Source organism: Marmota monax, unplaced genomic scaffold (assembly GCF_021218885.2).
Source record: "Marmota monax isolate L192 unplaced genomic scaffold, Marmota_monax_Labrador192_F-V1.1 WCK01_AAM20220418_F8-fsc00008, whole genome shotgun sequence".
Lineage (NCBI taxonomy): Eukaryota > Metazoa > Chordata > Mammalia > Rodentia > Sciuridae > Marmota > Marmota monax.
In genome coordinates, this window is record NW_026694432.1 from 6,817,519 (window position 1) to 6,839,113 (window position 21,595).

Genomic DNA, 21,595 nt, shown 5'->3' on the forward strand with positions numbered 1-21,595 from the left:
GAGCAGCTTAATGAAATTACTGAAGACTATTGAAGAACACAGAAAATACCCACAAGATATTACAAAGGGCAAAAAGGCTATATAACTGCATATACAACATGATCAGAATTTTCTAAGAAAAATGCACATTTACTTTTTAATTTGTAAGGGATAGTTAAGGGGTTAGTGGTGTGATACCTGGTGGTATAATAGTTCTTTATTTGGTCATAACTTTCAAATCTTTAATTAGCAGATTTTTTTTTTTTTTTAAATAATGAGAGGGAGTACTAAGTACTAAAGCCCGCGTTCCTTCATTTTAACCTGGCCTGGGACGGCCCCTTCCCGGCTCCCAGTCCAGGGGGCGCGCGCGGCCTCTTTCTCTCCTCGCCCTTCCTCTTCTCCAGTGGAAAAAGGTCCTTTTCTGCATTGTCGCAGGTTCCAACACATTGCTTTTCTAACCACAGACCCACACCCGCAGATTCGCAAGGCCAGCCCAGGGAACGCTGGCGCCGCCCGCCTTCCGCCTTCCGGTGGCTAGCGGACACGGTCTGGCCTGTCGCTGCAGCATGGCTCCGCTACGCTTCTCCGCCAATCTGTCCTGGCTGTTCCCGGAACTCCCCGACCTCCCTGCGCGACTGCGGGCTGCGGGCAGCTCGGGCTTCGAGGCCGCCGAAGTGGCCTGGCCGTACGCGGAGCCGCCCGAGGCTCTGGCGCGCGCCGCGCGGGCAGCGGGGCTGCAGCTGGTATTGATCAACACGCCCCCGGGTGAGTCCCGGGGCCGAAGGCGACCGGAGCGGCGCGCGGCGTGGGAAGCACGGGGTCCCTGAGCTAGAACTGAGGCCCGTTTTCTCCGCAGGAGACCAGGAGAAGAGGGAAATGGGGCTGGGGGCCGTCCCCGGGAGACAGGCGGCCTTCCGAGAAGGGCTGGAGCAGGCTGTGCTGTACGCCAAGGCTCTGGGCTGTCCTAGGTATCCTGCTCTATCCCCCTCCCAAGACTGTAGAGTCAGGGTCAGAGAAGAGGTCGCCAGTTCTGAGACGTCGGGACTTAGGGGCCTGGGCCTACTGGCCCTCCTTCAGCCCTCTAGTTGGTCTTTTGTAAATTGTGTTTGTGTATTTTTCTCTGTTTGCCATGCATTCATGCACATCCGTGCCCCGATCCCATGCTGGGAGCTCAGTCTGACAGGGAGATAGCAACTTAAATATAGCCTGGGATCCAATGAAGGACAAGAAGGCTGTGGGAACAGGGGGGGCACCTAATCCTGACTGGGTTTAGAGAAAGTTGCTTACAGGTAGCTATAGAAAGGAAGTCCATAGGCACCATGGAATGCCCAAGAAGGGCAAAGGTCAAAATCATTTTAAAATACTGAGAATCAAACATGTTTACAGGCTGAGGGGAAGGCCAAGGGAAAGGAGAAGTTGAAAGTACAGGAGTTAGGTGAAGACTTGAGGTTCCTGTGGCAGAATGACGGGTTGACCTTAAGATGGCATCTCGGAAAAGACTTGACCTTGGGCTGACACAGGAGTGCCTGAGGATGAGGGGATGCTTGAACCCCCCCACCAAGGTGGTATGGACCACAGACCTGGAGGGATGGGTGAGGGTCAGCATGATCAGAAGGCATCTGGGAGGAGGTGTACAGGGAACTAATAGCATGAAGCTTCTAGTCCCATTTTCCTTATAGGATCCACCTGATGGCTGGCAGAGTACCCCAGGGGGCTGACCGAGCAGCAGTCACGGGTGAGATGGAGACAGTTTTTCTGGAGAACCTAAGGTATGCAGCTGGAGTTTTGGCTCAGGTAAGTGGAAATATGCATTTACATGTGTGTAGGGAGAGGGGTGCACAGTGAGGAGAGATGAGGCACAAGGGTGAGCACCTGCCCAGGTCCGACTGACAGGTGTGCTGGCCAGTAGTTGATGGAGAACAAACTTGGGAAGGAGTCCTATTCAGAATCCAATATGGTGCTAGGAGAACCTCGTGGGACTGCTGGAGCCCATTAATACGCGTATCACTGACCCCCAGTACTTCCTGGATACACCCCAGCAGGGTAGGAATCCAGCCTTGTTCTTCCTCCCATTCCTTTTGATTCCTATGGTCTCCATGAGTCTAATGGCTCCCCTCCCTGGCTTCTTTCCCAGCGGCTGCCATCTTACAGAAGGTTGGAAGACCCAACCTCCAATTACAAATGGTGAGTGGGAGGAAGGGGGTGCTTCTGAGAGCCTGTTCTCCAAATATAAGAAAAATGGTGGGAGACACCTGAGAGGTCCAACTATATAGTATTCTCTTCTCCAGGATATATTCCACTGGCAGATCATGGATGGGAACCTGACGGGAAACATTCGGGAGTTCCTGCCTATCATTGGTGAGAGGGCTCCCTTCCTTTGCACCTTCTCCATCTGCAGGGCTGCTTCCTTTGCCTGTCCACCCCTGTCTCTGTCTCTTAGGCCTCAACAGGAACCTGGCCCCATGTCTTTCCACATCTGTCCCTAGGGCACGTACAGGTGGCACAGGTCCCTGGCCGAGGGGAGCCAGGGAGCCCTGGAGAGCTGCATTTCCCCTATCTGTTCCAGCTGCTGGAAGATGAAGGCTACCAAGGCTTTGTGGGCTGTGAGTATCGGCCTCAAGGTGAGGTTCCAGGTGTAGCCCTGGGGAAGAAGTCTCTAGAGGGACAGGTATTGGACAGGGGCTATTTTTCTCTTGGTAAGTTGAGATGCCACTGCCTCCCTTTCCCTACAGGAGACACAGTAGAGGGTCTGAGTTGGCTACGTTCATACTGGGATAAGCGGGGCCACCCACGGGTTGTCCAGTGAGGTCCTGCACACTACTCACATGCCTCTCTGGGGCAATGAGTGAGTACCCCGAGTCGTCGTCTTTGAATTAAAGACAACTTACTGAACATTTTCATATGTGTATGTTATGGGGTAGAGGACACACAGTGTCTAATGCTTCAGTCTCCCATTGAGAAGGGACACACAGCTCATGCTCAAATCTTCCAGTTGGTGCCAGAGTTGCTGTGGGAAAAGGAGAGATTTTGAGCCTTCCTCCTCACTTACAAGTGAGGAACCAGGGTCCAAGAGTAAAGGAGCTTGATGCTGGTCACATGTGCTTCAAAGGCAGAGTTCAGATAGGAACCAAGGTTTCATCTCAATAGCAATGTCCGGCAGTGATGTCCAAGTGTGAATGAAGACCAAAAGGCTAAGGGGGGCAGGTGGCTAACAGTGACCATAGTGGGAGGCAGGATTCTGGCAGAGCTTAAGGGGTGAGTGCTTATTACCTGCTGTGAAGAATTCCCAAGACTCTAACAGGTGGACAGGAAGGAGTTGTCCCCTTATAGAAGGTCTAAGGAGTCTGAGAGGGGATGGGTGCCTTAGGGAGTTGACCTTACCCCCTAGAGTCCTGGGCTGGTCAGCAGCTACAAGTGTTTGGGGAAGTAGTCCCTGCTGCCAGGCTGCAGCAGTAAATCCCCAGAAGTATTCACAAAGCCTTTGGTGTCACTCAGTGTGCAAGTTAGCCCTGGAGCCTGAGAGGGCTGATTAGTCATGCCTCAGGTGGGCAATCTTACAGATTCATGATTCAATGTACAGTGGTGTCCAGTGGTCCACTTCCTCAGAGAAGGCGGGTCCAGAGGGTGAAACAGGCTGTATTGATGACGGACTCTAAGTGGTGGTAGGTGGAGACCAGCTGGGCAGGGGGACTCTCGCTGTCCTGAGGCTGTACTGGGAAGGGCTCTCGGAAAACCACTGTCAGAGACTGTGGGGAACACGGTAAGGGTGAGAGAAGGCCACAGAAAAGGACAGGGAGAAGGGCTCAGGAAGAGTAGGCACCCCAACCTCAGTAGGCTCTGAGGTGATCATCAGGAGTACAGCCTCCCACTGGGCTGACACAAAGTCCCCGTTCTCACCGTCTTTCCCAAGTGGGAGTCCAGAAACACTAGCACAAAACAGTCAGTGAACTTCTGATTCAGCACAACCTGTAGTGACAGATGATGTGAGATGGGGAGTGAGGTTTGTCTCACTGGGGGTGGGGTGCTGACCTCCTGCAGGGCATCCTGTGGAGATGGCAGGAAGAGGAAAGGCCTTCTACACCATGCCCAAGCCTAGCTGGACCTGTCTTTACGAAATCTCAGTCCACATGCTCAATGGCCTGCCAATCAGCCTGTCTCACCCTCCTCAAAATGATTCTAGAGGCCCCGCACAGAGCTTGGCACACTGAAGCCAACCAGCAAGGGAGAATTCACAATCCCTGGCATGATGTCTCCTCCATATTTCCTGTCCTGGGTCTCTTATCTCTGATCCCACCCTTGGAACTATCCCTTAATGTCCAGGTGCTCCCTAACACTTGGCTTTGGGATACAGCCCTGGGTGATTTCTCCTCCCTGCAAGGCTTCATACCACTTGTTCACATGGATGCTGCCTAGGTCTCTCTCCTGAGCGCAATCCCTGATCCACACACCTCTAGACAGTGAAGGTCCTTGGCTCAACTTGGCCCAGGCTGAGCTCATTACCCTTTTCCCAAACCCACTTCTGCTTCAGCATTCCCAACACTGCAGGAGCACCCTAAATGCCCATACCCACCTATACCACTGCAGCCTTGTCCTGATGGACCTTGGTTTCTGGATGACACTCAAGACATGGCTCCTCGCCACAAACCACCATGTTGCGGGGCCCCTCACTAGGCTCTGATGCCTACTTTCTCACTTGCAGTCTTTTCTCGAATGTCTCGTCTCCTGAATCACAGCTCTCACTGGGCCCATCTGGTTAGTCTCTGTAATTTCCTAGGTACGTGCCCACCACAGTAGTGCTTTTCTCCCTACCTGTCCTTTACAGCTGTGCTTTCAGACTTTATCATGTACACATCACCTGGGGATACTGCTAAGATGCAGATTTGAGTGTGTGTGTGAGGGTGCCATCTGCTTTTCAGCAAACTCCCATGTGATGCTGACACTGCTGATCTGAGGATCACACTTTGAGTAACCAGGTGTTAAAGCCCAGATTCCCTCTGGGACTCCAGACTCCAAGACCAATCACTGATGAATTTCTGAGAGCTCCTTGGGTTGCCAGTTCTAGAGCTTGGTCCTCAGAATTTCAAGTCCAGGTGTGTGTTCTTGGTGAGCCGTTGAGGGCAAAGCTCTTAGTTAATTCTCTGCAAATCACATGCTGGGGATAAATGCTCAAGGGTTTTACATGTATCTGTGTAGTCATATTCCATCTAGGTCTTACTCTAGGGAAGAGCTTGTGCAGTCTGGCTAAGCTCCTTGAGGGGGACATACGTCATCTTTGATGAGGATTTCTGTTATGATTCTCCTTTTGGAGGAGGGTCAAGGGAACTTACCAGGTACTGAGTTCCTAAATCTGGGCTCTGGAAATGGCGACAGCTCTGGGGGAAACGGCTCAGAAGAACCTTGATCAGGCTCTGGTACCAGGAGACCGTCATGGACAGGAAGCAGTCCTGGGAGAGGGTCCACAGCTCTGAATACACTGTTCCTGTATCTCCTAAGACTCCTTTACCCTCTTACCCTGGCTGTCTTTGGAATTTCTGGAGTCCAGTCTCTTACCAGCTGGGGGTCAATGTCTCCAATAGATTTGGCATGGACTGCCTCTAGGAGCTCTTCCAGCTCTGCCAGGGCCAGGCGCCCCCCAAGCCTTAGCCGGTCAGGTCCTGGTGGCTCCAGCAAGAAGAGGCGCTTCCAGAGGGTGTCCCGACGGCAGTGCCCACCAGCCAGCCGGACCAGCTGAGCCAGCCGTGCCCGGGCCATGCCCACCTCTGCAGCCAGTGGTGGGAACAAAGGAGCTGGCCCAGGGACTAGGACAAGCCCTGAGGCTTCCCCAGGGCTACCAGCTGAGCTCCCAGGAGCCTCTGGCTCAGGGGGCAGTCTGGGTGGCTTCCGGAACCGGCGCATGTCAGCAGTGAGTCTGGGGAAGAGTTCTCGTTGGCTGGTGAGCACCACGAAGAACTGCAGCCTGGTTTGGGGAGGGCAGGAGAGTGGGGGGTCACAGCAAGACACACACAGGGCAGGAGCAGGAGGCAGCTGGGAAAGGGGCATGTTCAAAGTGAGGGATCTGCTGACCGCAGAACATGCCGCTCAGCTTCTCCTTGCTCCTCAAAGGGTGCAGCACAGTGACAGACGAGCAGAGACACATCAAAGTCATCCTGGTGGCGAAGTCCCTCAGAGTCTAGGTAGGAGCCAGAGCTGTGCAGTGGGGGTGGGGAAGACGTCAATGAGACGCTAATGAAACCAACCCCACCTTTATGCCCAAGAAAACATGGGTCTCCCTATTTGTGAGTGTGACCCCAACCTCAGCCACAACATAGTGTGTTTCCAGTCTTACCTGTGCCATGCTGACACTAGGGCATATTCATTATGTTCTGGGCCCCCTGGCCGGGCCATACGTAGTGGCTTCATGTGGTAAGAGCTTGCATGATCAGCCACATAGTTGTACAGCTGGTGGGCAGCAATGAGTGGTGTGGGAAGCTCCAGTGTCCCTAAGGGGAAGGTCACAAAGACAGCAGACACTAAGCCTGGGACAGGCACTCTGATCTGGTGGGGTGGGGGTGGCAGTTGCTAGGGCTAACTGGCGAGTGGCTCTGCCTTCCTGGGGAGCTCTGAGTTTCTATGGAACATTGAGATAGGATGAAAAGAGACTCAGAACAGAGGGCAGGGTACACACGACATTGGGCCTAACTTTGATATGACAGACCCAGAATAGAAACGGGGACATAGGATGAATGATATGGGCAATTAACAATAGGGGACCACTTGCCCTGGCAGATGGTTCTACCAGCCCTGGAGACACCTTGTGGCCTGATCGTTTTGGGGTTCATTGGCTTGCTCTTGGGCACCAACCTTGGTAAATATGATTGCGGCCAAAGTGGGGTCCATCAGGGTGGTGGGCCAAGAAGTGTCGCAGGAAGGTGGTGAGGTGGTAGCCATGCCGCAGCACCAGGTGGGCACCCAGCACATGCTGGTGCACAAGGCGCAGGTGGAAGTCATAGCTGAAGGAGTGCACGTGCATCAGGTCTCGCACCTTGTCACACTCCTCTGTGAATAGCATGGACAGCTGGGGAGGCAGCAGCAGGGAACAAGCTATTAGCATGTGGCAGGACAGGCTGCCCAATTCATATTTCCCTCCTTCTGGAGAAGAGGAAGCTTGACAGATTTCCTCTGTTACTGTGGGCCTCGCAGAAATCCCTCTGCCAGAACAGCTTCTAGGGGAAACCCAGTACTCCTGTGGCTGGATGCAGTACTGGACTACCCAGGGTTACACTGGTAGGTGGTTCAGTCACAGCACCAGAATGCAGAATGACCACTGACGTAGCCAGGCTATGGCACCAGATCAATCACTGGGCCAGACTGCTCACTACATTCTTTGAGGCAGGATTTCCCTATGTTGCCAGGCTGGTCTTGAACTCCTAGGCTCAAATGATCCTCTTGCCCCAGTCCCCTGAGTAGCTGGGACTACACCTGATTTATTTTCATTTTTTGTTGTTATTGTTGGACCTTTATTTTTTTGTATGTGGTGCTGAAGACTGAACACATGCTAAACAAGCACTTTAGCACTGAGCCACAATCTCGGCCCTTATTCTCAGTTTTTAATACCATATTATCACTCTAGAACCATTCTGAGAGGCTGGGTCTTTTTACTCAGTATCCTAGACCCCACCAGAGTCTAGCCTCCTCTACACTTTGTACCTGTGTGCCCTTCACTGAGAAGGCTGTTCTCCCTGAACCCAACCTGGCTAACTCCTACTTGCTCTTCAAGCTTTCTCTGGAACACTCCCCCAGGTGGGATAGGTATCCTGATCTGTTGGGGTGTGGGTGGCAATTGTTAAGGCTAGGCCTGCCTGCCTGCCTGTGAATGAACCACTGATGGAAGAAGGAAGGCAGACTGAGACATGAAACGGGTATGAGTCTTGGTGGAAATCACCATAACTGTTAAAAACTGGATGTGTGGTGCTGGCATGGCAGAATGTACCTAGCCACTCTGGGGGCACTGGGCTTATGAGTTAATAGGGCAGGAAACAAATGACTGTAGGATTCAAGACTAGTTTATGACCTTGCATAGTCACAATCTCTGTGTGCTTCAGTTTCCTCACCTGCCATGGAGATAATGAGCTTCTTTTAGAGAAGCTCCTGAATTACAGCTAGTGTGATGAAACAAACAAGGAGAGCTGAGATTTCAACCCCAACAGTGCCCCTGATGAGCTGTGTGTCCAGGGACAATCCTCTATGAACCTGTCTCCTTATCTAAAGAAATATTGTTTTTACCTAGTATATACACTAAGCACTTCATGGACAATGATAATCATGAAGCAACTTAGCAACCTGGGCAGTGTTAGATAAGAGAGGGCATAGCTGGAGGGAGATCAGGGGACACTGAAGCCAGAAGGAAGCTCAGGAAAGTAATGGGGGTGGGTCTTTCCCTTCAATTCTACAGGGAGGTCAAGAAGCCCATCCATACTTCCCTTCTGAGCACTCTGGCCCAAGCAGTTTCTTGCAAATAAATGTACCACGCTTTTTTCTGAGTCACATTATCCTGTGATCTTCAGTGACCCGGTATCCACACATAAATCAAAGGCAACCATCTACGGCTAGATAGGAGCTGCCAGTATGAGCCCCACACAATGGAGAGAAGTCTATGCTCTCTGAACTGGACCCTGTCAGATCCTAATCCTTCAGAAAGGTAAATACTAGGCAAGGCCCTAGAGTGGCATTCCTGGAAACCTGAGGAGCTGAACTAACTAAACACAGCAAGGGCTCCAGGTCCCTGACCTCACCTGATACCCAACTCTGTGAGCATTCCTGAGTGAGTGCTTGGCTCTCCTGAGATACAGAGGTCTGGCCTGGAGGCAGACTGGCAGGGACATAAATAACAACTTAAGTGCCAGGGGTACACTGTGTGGGTCAGAACTATGGTCCTCATTCGCAGTGTTAGTGACATACAGACAATGCCAGGCTGTCTCCATCTCTAGATTAGACCAGGATGGTGCATGGCACTGACCTACCCACTGTGCTCAAATGTCCTTATTGTTCAGCTATCCACAGTTATGCATGACCACTGTGGTAGCTATTGTTAGTGCCAGAAGACCATAGACTGCCTTCTGCCTTGGTGCTGTGGCTGGATGCAGTACTGGACTACCCAGGGTTACACTGGTAGGTGGTTCAGTCACAGCACCAGAATGCAGAATGACCACTGACGTAGCCAGGCTATGGCACCAGATCAATCACTGGGCCAGCCTGCCCGCTACGTTATTTTTATTACCCACTAGATAGATCATGGAGCCATGCTGCCCACAGTACATTGTTGAGGCTGCACTGACTATGCCTAAGCATTGTCCATCACCTACCTTGGTCCCTCTCACATACCTGAGAGTTGACAGCCTGCCCCATTGGGATTCGGGAACATTCCAAGGCAAACTGTTTGACACAGAAGTAACAGCCCTGCAGGGAGGGTAAGATGGAGTCCGGTGAGTGAGAGACAGGTGGGTTTGGTTCTTTCCACTCAGTGATTCCCCATGCTCACCTGGAAAGTTAACTCCATGAGGATGATGCCTCCAGGTAGCGCACGCTGCAGGTGGTAGGTAGTGACTGGAGAGCCAGAACTCTGAAGGAAGGAAAAGCGGGGCAAGTCTTGGGGGCTCAGCAGCCTTGAACCAACCAGCAGGATAGAAGTCCTTTGGGTCCCTGGCTTTAGTGGTGTCAGTCTGGGCTCAGCAACCTCAGACTATTACTCAGGGCCACTAATCTGGTGCCTTGGAGAAATAATCCAGGGTTGTTGACACTTGCTAACTGCAAGATTATATGAAACTGAGTTACCTTGGGGCTCCCCTCAGTCTTGGTTTTTGGGCAGGAGAAGGAGCCTCGACTTTCTGTTCCAAGGACAGCCATGGCACGCAGCCGGCTGGTGCTGTAGGAAACAGAGAAAGGCAAGGGGTTGAAGCAGGCTAGGGGGTGAAGGATTATTGTTAGCAGACCATTTTACATGGAACTGTTTTGTAGGAAATGAAACAGGCTCAGAAAGGGGACCTGCTCAGGGTCCCACAGTGAGCAAGTGACAAGACTGGGCCTAGAGTCTAGGTCTAGACAGCAGGGCAAAGCTCTCCACAGCTGATGCTGCTCTATGGGTGAGTGAATTGTGCTTCATGGGGAGGGGAGCACATCCTGGTTCTCTACTAGTAGAGAGGAGGGGAGAACACAAGAGGGAGGAGGAAGATGAAGCCTAAGACTTCATTAGGAAAATTCAAGGAGATGCTTGATGTCCTTATTAAGAACTCTCTTCTCAGAGGGAAGAGTTGTTCTCTTTTGATTAGAGAATGGTGGTCCCAGCATTTCATAAGCCTACTGTTCTTTATTCTTAATTGGGAAGCAAGGGGAGATGAGAAGAAGGAAAGGACAGTAAACAAAACAGAAAGGGTCTCATTTATTTATACCAAGCAGCCATAAACTGCCAGAACTCTTGCTGGGGGTCAAAACTTGGGTCACTGGCAGACAAAATGTCCCATTTAATCCTCAAGAAAATTGAAATAAGACTTAAGTAGTGATTGGTGATCATCAAAGATTGGTGAGAAAGGAAGGCTTGACTATAAATTGTTTTTTAAACCTAATGTCTTATAAAAAGGAATTGAGGACTTGGGATATTGCTCAGTGGTAGAGCACTTACACCCCAGTTTGATCCTCAGCATTACAAAGAAAAAAAAAGAAATTCAGATTTCATAATCAAAGAGATATAACAAAGAGGTATAAACTACAGTCTTTTAGAGAAGCTCCTAAAGCTAGGCACTGGCTGTCCAGGGAACCACACTAAGCCACTCCTCACTGGGATTGTGGAGGAGTGAGCTGGTCACTGTGAATCAGGGATGGGGCTCCCAGGAGGGGCCTTCTCTTCCTAGTACCTGGACAAGAGAGGTATGCCTGGGAAGAAGAGAGGTGGTTACAAAAACACCAATGAGTCAGAATTGGCTTTCTGGACCAAGGAGTTGTCTTGGGTAAGAAAGAAGTATATTTTATACTTAAAAAAAAATATCTATATCTATATATATATAAAAAACAGAAGCTGGGTATAGTGGTTCACACCTGTATTCTTAGCAACTGGGAAGGATGAGGTGGAAGGATTGCAAATTCAAGGCCAGCCTTAGAACTTAGTGAGATCTTGTTTCAAAAAAAAAAAAAAAAAGTTGGGGGACAGATGCTTGGGATGGGGATGTAGCTTGCTGGTAAAGAGCCCCTACATTCAATCCCCAGTACCCCAAACAAACAAATAAATAAAAGTATCTAACTGAAAATGGAGAGGGGCAAGAAAATGTCTTGATAAAGTTACAAGTATGAAGACACAAAAGTAACTGTGTGTGATGTGAACAGACCATTTTTCTCACATAGCCACTGGGAAGGGACTGGGAACACAGACCTTGAAGACCTCAAAAACAGGACTCTGAGATCTGATGCAAGATGGGAAATGTGGCCACAGGGCTGCCAGTGAGTGCAGGGGGAAATGAAGGTGGTAAGAGAAGGAGCTTCCTTCCAAAGAGTCAGACCTGACAGTAGGGCCAGGGAGAGACATGACCAAGAACAGGTCACTGACAGTGATGCAAGTAGGCCCAAGGCAAATGTCCTTGGTAAGAAAAGGACACTGGATCTCAAGAGGCCAAAAGGATGACCAGCACACAAATCAGTGAGACCTAGACACAAAAGCTTATTAGAAGCTTTTGGGCCCAGGGGAACAAGGACTAAAGATCTCAGGCTCTGAATCCCAATTGGAGGAGAGGGATACTCATTTATACGAGATTCATGTGTGTATGAACATATGAACAAACATATAAACACATGAGGTGTGGGTGGGCACAAACTCAGTGAGACTGCACCCAGTTCTGTATGGATGTGCTCATGAGTTCTGTGAATTTTATGAGGTTTGCAGGACATGCATGAAGGCTGCATGGGAGTGTCCAAGATCCTCATGTATGCATGCCATCCAGTCGGATGAACATATACAAGGTTGAAGTTGTCAAAGTAGGAACCATGTGAAGAGGAAGGGCTATGAAGAGGGAAGGAGGGGCAGGCTCACCTGCGAGCGGGTGAAGGGGGCCGCAGTGGAACCAGCACAAAGCCTATGCTCTGCAGATACTGCACATATTGCTGCAGGAAGGCTAAGCTGAGCTCCTTCAGCCAAGGCTCCTCACGGGCTCCTGGTGGAGGCATATCCAAGGATTCACAGCTTGTGGGAGCCTCTCGACTCCCAGACCCTGACTCAGGGCGATGGCGCCTCTGTGGGAATGGAAATGAAGGTTCTACCCACTGTCAACCACCCAGACAGGGGTGGAGGAATGAAGGCCACTGTGGGGGTGAACAGATCTATGGGGAGAAATTTTGGAGTCTGAAGCATCACCTGTCCTTCAGGGGGCCCAGATGTCTCTGGGGGTCCATGCAGCCACGCAGCTGGGTCGAAGAGCAGAGCTGTCGCACAGTAATGCACAAGGCGGGATGACTGTTTTAGGGTCTCCAGCTCTCCAGCCTGGGGATAGGGGGCAGTGAGCAATAGAGCAGTGGTTGGGGAAGGGCACAGGATTCCCATGGTGGATGCAGGTTGGGGTAACTTACACTGATGGGCATGCTGGCTGGGGCAGAACGCTGCTGCCAGGTTACAAACAGGTTCTCCATCTTCATCTGGCGCTCCAGCTCTGAGTGTAGGGGACATTAGTAGTAGCCCCAGGAGCTGTCACCCCTCTCCCTCCCAGATTCCACAGATTTCCCCTCCCTACTGCTTGGCTCAGGGCCCTCACCCCTGCGTTCTGACATCTTGATCTCCAGGAACTGTTGTCCATGGTAGGTGACAGGATCAGGAGGTCTGGGCACAGGACCAAGGGTGGAGCTAGAGCGGGTAGCCGTGATGTCCCTCAGAGCTTCGTCGAAGGGGAATGTGTCCAGAGGAAGAGGACCCCCTCCACGAGAGGACCCACTCAGCCGGCCCTGCTCGCGGCTCAGTGGGGGACTAGCACTCCGGATGAGGGTCTCCACTTCCATGGTTGGAAGCAGGAATGGGTTTGGCTCCTGGGAGAGATGGAGGGTCACAATGGGCTTGTGGCATTTGCCCCAGACCCTCTATCACTCCGGGGTTTCCTATGACTCCTTCCCTGCTACCTCTGCCTTTAATCTGTCCCTTCCCTACTGCATCATTTCACTAGCTTCTAGCCAGAGCCAGAGGGGGAGCCAGACCAAATACCTTTTCATCTCGCACGGGGAAGTCCAACTGGCCATAATGATGGAAGAGCCCAAGCTTTTGGCTGAGTAGGCAGAAGATAAGATGGGCCCGTGCATTTTGCCACTGCACAAGGCGAACCAGTGCTCGGCCTAAGGCTGCCCCCAGGTCTGGAGCCCAGTTGTAGGTCAGCAGCTGTAGCTGTAGGTTAGGGGTTGGGTCAGTGGGGTCACAGAATCATTCCCCCCCAAGTCCTTGACCCCACATTTACCTTTTTGTCCACAACCTCCAGCAGTAAGAGCCTCTGTCGGGGAGCATTTCGCCCTGAGCTCCCGTCTCCTCCTGGCTCAAAGCGCTGCACAGCTTTGGCAGCTATAGGGTGGGGAGAAGCATGATGGAGGTCTGTGTGCAGATTACCCTTGATCCCACCCAGCCCCTTGCAGGGTCAGAGACACTTATGTCACCCAAGCCCACCCTCCCCTTGGCCACACCCTCACCCTGCTGGGTTGGTCTCCTCCACTGCATGAAGTTCCTTCCCAGAAGCAGCAGATGTCGCTCAGCTGCTGGGCGGGGGGCTGGGCCCAGTTGCCCAGGGGAACAAGGACTGAAGATGTCAGGCTCTGAACCCCTATTGGAGGGGAGGGGTACTCAGAAAGGAGACCATCCATGGCCCCATTCCCTGGCCCAGCTTTCACCTCCCTGGGCCAAGTTCCCACCTCTCCAAGCTCAGCTTCTATGAGTTTGGCTTCCCATAAATGCAGCTTTTGGGACATCTGGGAAAATTCCCTTCAATTCCATGAGATCCCACTTACAAATGCTGCTCAAAGACACGGACACTGGTGTCGCCAGCCATTGAGGTAACCAGAGTGGTGAACTCAGACAAAATGGAAGGAAGGAGGAATCGGGACACCATGTGGGTGGAGCTTCTGGACACTGAGGCACAACCTGGAAGGCAGAATGTAACTATGACACTGCAGGATAATAGAATAGGCCAGGGGTTCAAAGGATAGGAAAGGGGCTGGGGTCTCACCAATCTGAACCATAAACTCCATCCAGTGCTGAATGACATGAGCAAACACAGGGTGAAGGGTTCCCACTTCACCTTCCTCTAGCTGTGCAGTCCGGCGTCTAAAGACAGAGCAAGAGTTAAGAACTTTACTTCCACATACGATACACATTTATACAAACCAAATGCCCATCCGTGACCTCACACCACCTCCTGTAACACAACACCTCAGCATACACATATGTACCGTTGTCTCTGGGCTCCAGAATCTGGGCCTGGTGCTCGTTCAGTTCCACCTGGAGTCCGAACACTCTCAGTTTTATGACGCCTCCTACCTCTAGTGTCTTCCGGTCGATCCAGAACAATATCATCAGTTGTTTTTGGGGAACCCAAATCCCCACCTTCTGTTTTACTCTGGGGAAAATGCAGTGAATGAGGAAGGGCTATTGGGAAGAGGAAGGGGGTGGAACAGTAATGGGCTCAGGGATTTGGAAGCCTGGGTTCTCAAGGCCAACTAAGCAGCCCTGGGCAGGTTACTTAACTTTCCTGAGCTTTATTTTTCTCATGTGAAAAATTTCTACTTATCAGGGTATTGTGGAGACCCAACAAGAAAAATGGAAGTGAAAGCATTTATTAATTTTGGGCTGTCGATATCAGTGAGAACTTGCCATGTTCTATAAATTGCTATTCAAAGAACAGAGTAGTCTTATTTCAAAAGAGAACTGTGGCAAAGTCTAAAGGAGGCAAAGAAGGTAGAGGCCAACTTCACCACTTGTTCCCATTACCAGCATGTCCCAGAAGCTACGCCGGCCAGCTTTGCTGGGTGGAGTCACAGGTTCCCCAGGGACAGGGGCAGGGGGAAAGGTGCTAGATCGGCCTGCAGGGCTCTTGGTTTCCAATGACCCGCTCCTGAGACTTCCTGTGGATACCAGATTACAGACTCCTATCACTGGTCATCAATCCTCACTGTAGACAAGCCAGCCCCAAGACCAGTATGCCTTGCCATCTACTCTATTAGTAAACACTGATAATGTTTCAGCTGCATGTGTTTGTGATATGAGTTCCTGAGGACAGACCCCTCCCTGGTGGTGACCAGATGCATGCATACACTTCCACCTTGATGATGCATACAGCCAAAGTGATGGACAACTGTGAATGTATATTTTTGATGGGGCCTCTGTGATACTTTCTCTGAACCCTACCTTTGTACTGTTACCTGCCAAACTGTCCTGCCTGGATTTTCAACTTTTTCTGGACTATGGGGGTGGGGCTCTTGACCTGCTTACCTGGGGGTGTATCCTCTGTACATAGTGAAGCTGGCAGCAGTCTCAGCTCCATGACAGCATCAGCAAGGGCCTGGCGAGCTGCTCCCCGGAGCTTCTCTTCCAGTTGCACGATGCTAATGTTCCCCTTTTCCCAAACATCCAATCGAAGCCTTGGGGCCCCATTCTGAGCTGGAGGAAAGAACTGGAATCACCTGGGGGTACACCTAGATCCTACCCTACTTACCACCCTTGTCTTCCCCAGCACTGACTGAACACCCCATGCTCTGGCCAAGCTTCCCCACCTGAAGAACTGTCCAGCATGACTGGGCAGCGAATGACCTGAGTTAGTTGCTCAAATTCCTCTTCTCGCAGCAGGTCTGGGGGCCCCGGGGAAGAGGGAGGCCACGATGCCAATGAGATGGGGGCCCCTCCTTCATCCACAAAGGCTAGAGTGATGCAAGCGACCCCTGGGTAGAAATCCATAGGAAGGCTCAGATCTGGCACTTGCAGACCTCCCCTCCCAAGACCCCTCAGTTGCAAGGTGCAAAAGGCCCTCTCAGCCACAAGACAAGCAATGGCTTTCCCACACCTGGTAGCACCACAGGCCTGTGCCCTGTACTGTACCTTTGCCCCCAGTGCCCTGTCCACCAGGCTTGTTATATAAGTAGATGTCCAAGTCAGGGAGGCCACCCTGTGGTGGGAGTGGATGCTGGGGAGAGAACAGCCACAGAACACTAAGATGGACATCCACAGTAGGAAAGTGGGTACAGGTATACATAGGAGCACAAGAAGACACAGGCAGACAATGAATGTGAGTCGGGGCTGGGTGTGCACAGGTCCACAGGCAAAGGTACAAATGGGGTATCTGTAGAAAACATTTATGGTCAGGGTGTGCAGGGGGCAGGGGTACATATGAGTGTGAGAGGTGAGGGCAATCTTACTTGGAAGTGGTTCCGGCTGTTGCTGTCTGTGTATTTGGGAGAGTGCAGAAAGATGAGCAGGTTTTGGCGCAGGTACCAGGCCAGAGCAGGAAGCCACGGCCTGCAGGAGGCAGGTAGGGCCAGATGCAATACCTCTGAGGGGAGGCTTCCAGGGGGCTGGATGAACTGCAGAGTGGAAGAGGAGGTCAGAGCTGACTGCAGAATTTCCAGCCTAGATTGCCCCAACACCTATAGCTGGACTTGAGAAGGATGTTGGACTCTGGAAGGGAGCTGACCTCCACATCAGCAGGTGTCAGTTTGCAGTTTCGAACCAGCATGACTGTGATGACATCCAGTGTGGCCTCATCCAGGCGCCGCCGCAGAACCCGCACTAGCTCATCTGTGATCTCAGGACCTTGACGTGGCCATGATGAAAGGTGAGACACTGGGAGAGAATCCAGCTATTCCAACGCTAGCCCTAATGATCCCTTGTGAGGCACTACGTTCTATTCTGCCAAGCTACTCACTATGACTGTGGACACATGAGTTGTACCTCAAAGCCGCAGGGCCCTCATCCATAAATAAGAATTACAGTAGTACCAAACTCACAGATGTATCACAAAGATTAAAGGAGAGGGTGCAAAATAGCCATATCCTGAGATCTGGCACAGAGTACCTGGACCCCACAGGCTCAACACAGCCCCAAATGAACCAATCATCTTCACCCTAGCTAGCTGGTGGAGCCACCATCTATCCTAGAGTTACCAGGATCTTCTTCTCAAGCTGCATTTCAATTGGCTATGAGTCCAATCCCCTAAATATCACTGGAGTCTGTCCTCTCCCACTCTATTCTTGCTAGAGCAAAACCCAGAGCATAATAGGAACTCGAGGAAGGATTCCAGGGGAGAGTAGGGGGAAGCTGTAAGAGAAGTTCCAGAGGATTTGAGGATTCGGGGACCTCATGGTCCACACCCCAACCCCCCATAGTCCTTACCTGCCTGCCCTACACCATGCACTAGCAGCTGGATATGTCTGTCCACTTGGCCCACAGGGCGAGCAGTATCTGAATTACGGCTGGAAGCCACATCCAGGGGAGAACGAGGACCCTACAGGGACAAATATGGTCAAGACCCATGTCCAGGGAGCAAAGTACAAAGGGAACACAGGGCATCGGGAGAGGGAACAATACGTGCCGAGGATTCCTCAGAGTAGATGGGCTCCTGGCTTCGGGACAGAGCTAGGGAAGGCGGCAAAGCATCCCCTTCCCATGGCCGGTCACTGCAGGATGTCTCCAGAAGCCTGGGAAAGAGTGGCAAAGTCTCTGGATATGTCTCCTCTCATGCCATCCCTGACTCAAGCTTTACTCCATCTTTCCAGGGCCCACATACCGAAGATAGTACACAGCTTTTGTGGCTCGCTCCTGATAAACAAACATATTCTTCCGGTTCACCACAGAGAAGGCATTAAGCACAGAGCGCAGGGCCTGGATGGCTGGGGGAGTAACACTAGCTCAGGAAGAGGATCTTCCCCAAATCCTCTGCTTCCCACTTGCCCCTCCCATCAATCACATACCCCGAGAGACCCCCATACTGGGCCCCATCTTGAGGCGTGAGTGGACTCGGATTATAGTTCCCCATACAACGTCACAGGAGAAATGTCCAGGGACAAACTGCATTGTGGCTGCTAGGTACCCTCGGGGTGCACAGCTCTCATCAGCAGCATAATCTGAAGGGAGGGAGAACATGGGTAAGAAACAGGGCACTCAGCCCCTACCCTCCAGACTGCTCACCTGAGGACTATCTGACTTGCCACTCTCCCAGATTCTTCATCACCATCTATTCCCAGGGAAAGATGAATTCTTTGGGTAACAAGAAGGGCCAGGCAGAGTCATGCCCTTAGGAAGACAGATCATTGCACACAGACTTTCAAGGAGACTCAGAGAAGGAGCTAAGGAGAAGTGTGGAGAAAGGTACAGTATGAGACAATCCTGAAGACAATGCCAAGGGATTCTGGCCTGTCATAACATGTCAGTGGCACTATAAGCCACTGTTCTCACAGGGGGTTTGCAACAGTAACGTCATTAAAATAAAAAGACTATGTACACCAGCTGCAGAGAGTGAATGTCCTGTGCTTTGGAGGCCAGATATCTCAATGGGTGGTATAGTGGTACCCAAGAGCCCCTGGCCACAGTCCAATGCTTTGTTTGATCCTTTTCAGGTTTCTGTGTTGATGAGAAATCTTTCAGGAGGTCAAAGAGGCAATCTGGTTTCCCAAGATGCTGCTGTCAGGTATCAGAAGCATAGAGGATACCAGGAGACTTCAAAGTTTCTGTGTAGAAACTCTGGCACAGAATGATGGTTGCTAAGGGTTTCAGGGAAAAAATATGGAGATTAAAATGAGGAAGAGTTGTGTCTGGGTTCTGACTGGTCTTACATCCCAGGCTACTGGGAGTCATCTTAGAGTGATGGTTGTCCTGGCTCATCCTCAATTTACAGAAATTGCCTTCAAAATCATGGGAGTTTGCTAATTATGGGAGTCTGCTTTAATATGGGGAACATATCAGGATGTGCTGAGAGGTGCACTCTCCTGTTGATGTTAGAAAAGTTGTCTATGGGACTGGGGATGTAGCTCAGTGGTAGAGCACTTGCTTGGCATGCATGAGGCCCTGGTTCAATCCCCAGTATACAAGCACACACAAGTCATCTACAGAACAGCTGAGAATGTTAAAAGTAAGAAGTGGTGTGATTTTTAAGGAAAGACTGCAAAAAAATGACATGATTTAGCTTTTCCTTTATGGACTGGGATGACAGGTCATCTGGAAAAAGAAAAGGGAGCTGAAGTTTTGAGACTTGAATTACCAAGTAGATGCCAGACATCCCAGGAATCCCAAAGGAGTCCTGCCTGCCAGTCTGGTGGCCAATCCTTCAATGGGACCTCAGGCTCCTCCCCTCTGGTCTTTTCTCACCTGGGAACTTGTTCTCATTCCCCCAGACTCCTCATCACTGTCTATCCCCCTGATGGGGAAAGATGAACATTTTGGGTAACAAGACACGGCCAGGTGCAGGTGTGCCCTTCGGAAGACAGGTCATAGCATTGTGTCCCTTCAATCTTTTTTTTTTTTCCCTGTATTCTTCAACCTCTCTTCCCCTTACTGGTTCTTTCTCTATAGAACATGAACATACTCAAGTCTCTATCTTATTTTGTTTTTTTTGGTGGGGGTGGTACTGGGGATTGAACTCAGGGGCATTCAACTAATGAGGCATATTCTCAGCCCTTTTTTGTATTTTATTTAGAGGCCTCATTTTTGCTGAGGCTGGCTTTAAGCTCGCACTCCTTCTGCCTCAGCCTCCCGGGCCATGAGGATTACAAGCATGCGCCTCGACATCTGGCATCTACCTTATTTTGAGGTTCCTTCCTTGCCCCCATCTTCCTTCTGTTACTGCCACATCTATTTTCTCTTTCTCTTACTGCCAAGCTAATTGGTAGAGTAGTTATTCTTTGCTCCACCTGTCTATCTGTGCTTTTCCATTTCATCTGGTTTCTATTCCCCCTCTCTACTGAAACTGCTTCCAGGAATGTCACTGACAAACTAGAAGCAGCCAAATCCAGGAATTTTTTTCCCTATTATCCTTGCTCTCTATTACTTGGCACCAATGTCAAAATAGTGAGGACCTGCTCTCAGCTTCTCATCAAAGTACTGGATAGAAAAGTGGACAGCAGTATTGCCTTGAGAGGGGGCTACTAGGTGGGATCCTACCATCACTGGGGAGTGGTGCCCGCTGACGGGAGTGGAAGGGGGTCTCACTGCGCCATAGATCTTCTTCACTCTCGGCCACCAGAAGAGAGTTACACACGTGACTGTCATGAAGATCTTGAAGAAGCAATCTCTGGGAGAAGGAACAAGGTGTCAGAGAACTGAAGTATTCCTCATAAGTGGATGTTGGGTGGGCTGATCAAAGGCCAGAGAGAATGACCACTATCACTGGGGGTCAGATGTCAAAACACCTGTAATCAGAAATGGTGTCCCATGGTAACAGAGTTCAGGGCTCTGAGAGCAAACCCAGTGAGAAGCATTTGTCCCTCCTCTTGGCCAGAATCTGATCATATCCTTCAGGTCTCAACTTAAAAACCACTTATTTTCTCTAAAAAGCCTTCCCTAATACTCTGGCTTATCAGATCCCTGATCTCTTGCTTTTCCTTTGCAGAATTCTTCACAGTTGTCAATAAATAATGTGATTTAGTTATTCAACATCTACCTCCCTGCTGTACGTAAGGTCCACAGAATCAGGGTTTCCTTTGTCTGGTTCATATTAAATCCCTAATGCTAGCACACTGCAAGGAAAGGGAACATTTCAGAGTTACTGGGAGGGAATGAGAGAGTGACCCACTATTATAAGAGGTGAGATGGAGAGCTCCCCAGTCTGCAGTGAGGTGGGGAAGTAATAGCATTCTAGTAATTGTAGGGGAGGTCAAAGAAAACACCCAATAGTTATTTTTGGGTCTGCAGTGGAGCAATAGCCTCTGAAAATCAAGTTCCCAGAAACTCCCTTCTCCTGTGATCTATGCCTCAGTGTCCGAAGAGCCCTTCCCTTGGCTATGCTTACCTGGTTGACCTCTCTGCAGATCTCCCCAACTCGCCTCACCAGGAGCTGCTGCAGGTGGCGACACTCAGTGACGGGCCCCCCATCCTCCCGGATCAGGCTCCTAGGAAGGAAGGATGAATCCAACACAGAACTGGCAGGAGATTTTAACTGTCAAAAATGGGAGGGCAGGTCATGGAGGTCATGACCAAGGGAAACCATAAAAAGGAGAAAGGATTGGACAAGGGAAGTAAACCTAATGGGAAATGGTAAAAATGGAATTCTTAGAGCAATTCTAAGAGCTTAGGCTCCTTGCTTGCCTTGCCAGTTGGCACCACATTAAGATTTCCATCACTTCTTTAATCTCAAATCCTGGTCAGAATGGTGGTCTTCCTTGCTGTCAACCCCACCCAAGGGAACAGAGTGGTATTTAAGCAGATGCCCATGAACTCTAGCTCTGGCATTTACTGTGACCTTGGGCAAGTATTTAATTTCTTTTGCTTGAGTTTCTTCATACCATTAGGGTAAGATTAGGTAAGGTTATTTATACAGATTAAATGCGTTAATCCCATGTAAAATGCTAGAATAGTGTGTATGTATTTTATGTACTTGTTAAATATCAGCTATTATTCCTTATTTTTATATATCAACCTCTGAAGTTG

At 50.5% G+C, this 21,595-nt stretch overlaps 2 protein-coding genes across 3 annotated transcripts in view; one reads left to right on the forward strand and one right to left on the reverse strand.

The window, feature by feature from the left end:
* The first annotated feature begins 366 nt into the window (after positions 1–366).
* Positions 367–2,871, forward strand: Hyi (hydroxypyruvate isomerase (putative)). Of its 2 annotated transcripts, none has more exons than XM_046418867.2 (8): positions 367–744; positions 836–947; positions 1,659–1,773; positions 1,944–2,022; positions 2,114–2,163; positions 2,268–2,337; positions 2,466–2,582; positions 2,712–2,871. In XM_046418867.2, coding segments are annotated over exons 1-8 (744 nt in total). In that variant the 5' UTR covers positions 367–545; the 3' UTR covers positions 2,714–2,871. The 2 variants fall into 2 exon arrangements, with proteins under 2 accessions (XP_046274823.1, XP_046274822.1); XM_046418866.2 differs by having other exon boundaries at positions 369–744; positions 2,466–2,600.
* The window catches only part of Szt2 (SZT2 subunit of KICSTOR complex), a 50,919-nt gene continuing 32,191 nt past the window's right edge, over positions 2,868–21,595 (reverse strand). Inside the window, exons 41-72 of the mRNA XM_046418865.2 lie at positions 20,958–21,057; positions 20,111–20,240; positions 17,926–18,078; positions 17,742–17,844; positions 17,547–17,652; positions 17,348–17,459; positions 16,650–16,768; positions 16,375–16,539; positions 16,058–16,142; positions 15,736–15,900; positions 15,455–15,622; positions 14,954–15,087; positions 14,416–14,582; positions 14,193–14,290; positions 13,975–14,107; positions 13,660–13,790; positions 13,434–13,534; positions 13,187–13,363; positions 12,747–13,014; positions 12,565–12,644; positions 12,353–12,478; positions 12,032–12,231; positions 9,790–9,880; positions 9,497–9,577; positions 9,340–9,414; positions 6,820–7,033; positions 6,305–6,458; positions 6,043–6,165; positions 5,530–5,935; positions 5,307–5,423; positions 3,877–3,945; positions 2,868–3,725 (exon numbers count right to left, since the gene is read on the reverse strand). Of these exons, the coding sequence (XP_046274821.1) occupies positions 3,582–3,725; positions 3,877–3,945; positions 5,307–5,423; positions 5,530–5,935; positions 6,043–6,165; positions 6,305–6,458; positions 6,820–7,033; positions 9,340–9,414; positions 9,497–9,577; positions 9,790–9,880; positions 12,032–12,231; positions 12,353–12,478; positions 12,565–12,644; positions 12,747–13,014; positions 13,187–13,363; positions 13,434–13,534; positions 13,660–13,790; positions 13,975–14,107; positions 14,193–14,290; positions 14,416–14,582; positions 14,954–15,087; positions 15,455–15,622; positions 15,736–15,900; positions 16,058–16,142; positions 16,375–16,539; positions 16,650–16,768; positions 17,348–17,459; positions 17,547–17,652; positions 17,742–17,844; positions 17,926–18,078; positions 20,111–20,240; positions 20,958–21,057 (4,495 nt within the window). The 3' untranslated portion in view covers positions 2,868–3,581. The remainder of the gene's footprint in view (positions 3,726–3,876; positions 3,946–5,306; positions 5,424–5,529; positions 5,936–6,042; positions 6,166–6,304; positions 6,459–6,819; positions 7,034–9,339; positions 9,415–9,496; positions 9,578–9,789; positions 9,881–12,031; positions 12,232–12,352; positions 12,479–12,564; positions 12,645–12,746; positions 13,015–13,186; positions 13,364–13,433; positions 13,535–13,659; positions 13,791–13,974; positions 14,108–14,192; positions 14,291–14,415; positions 14,583–14,953; positions 15,088–15,454; positions 15,623–15,735; positions 15,901–16,057; positions 16,143–16,374; positions 16,540–16,649; positions 16,769–17,347; positions 17,460–17,546; positions 17,653–17,741; positions 17,845–17,925; positions 18,079–20,110; positions 20,241–20,957; positions 21,058–21,595) is intronic.

Bases quoted from the DNA above. Each gene is read 5' to 3' on its own strand.
- Hyi (XM_046418866.2), top strand. From the start codon at position 546: ATGGCTCCGCTACGCTTCTCCGCCAATCTGTCCTGGCTGTTCCCGGAA. The intron at 1,774-1,943 runs GTAAGTGGAAAT...ATATGGTGCTAG, and splicing joins CAGCTGGAGTTTTGGCTCAG to GAGAACCTCGTGGGACTGCT. The intron at 2,023-2,113 runs GTAGGAATCCAG...CTTCTTTCCCAG, and splicing joins CCTGGATACACCCCAGCAGG to CGGCTGCCATCTTACAGAAG.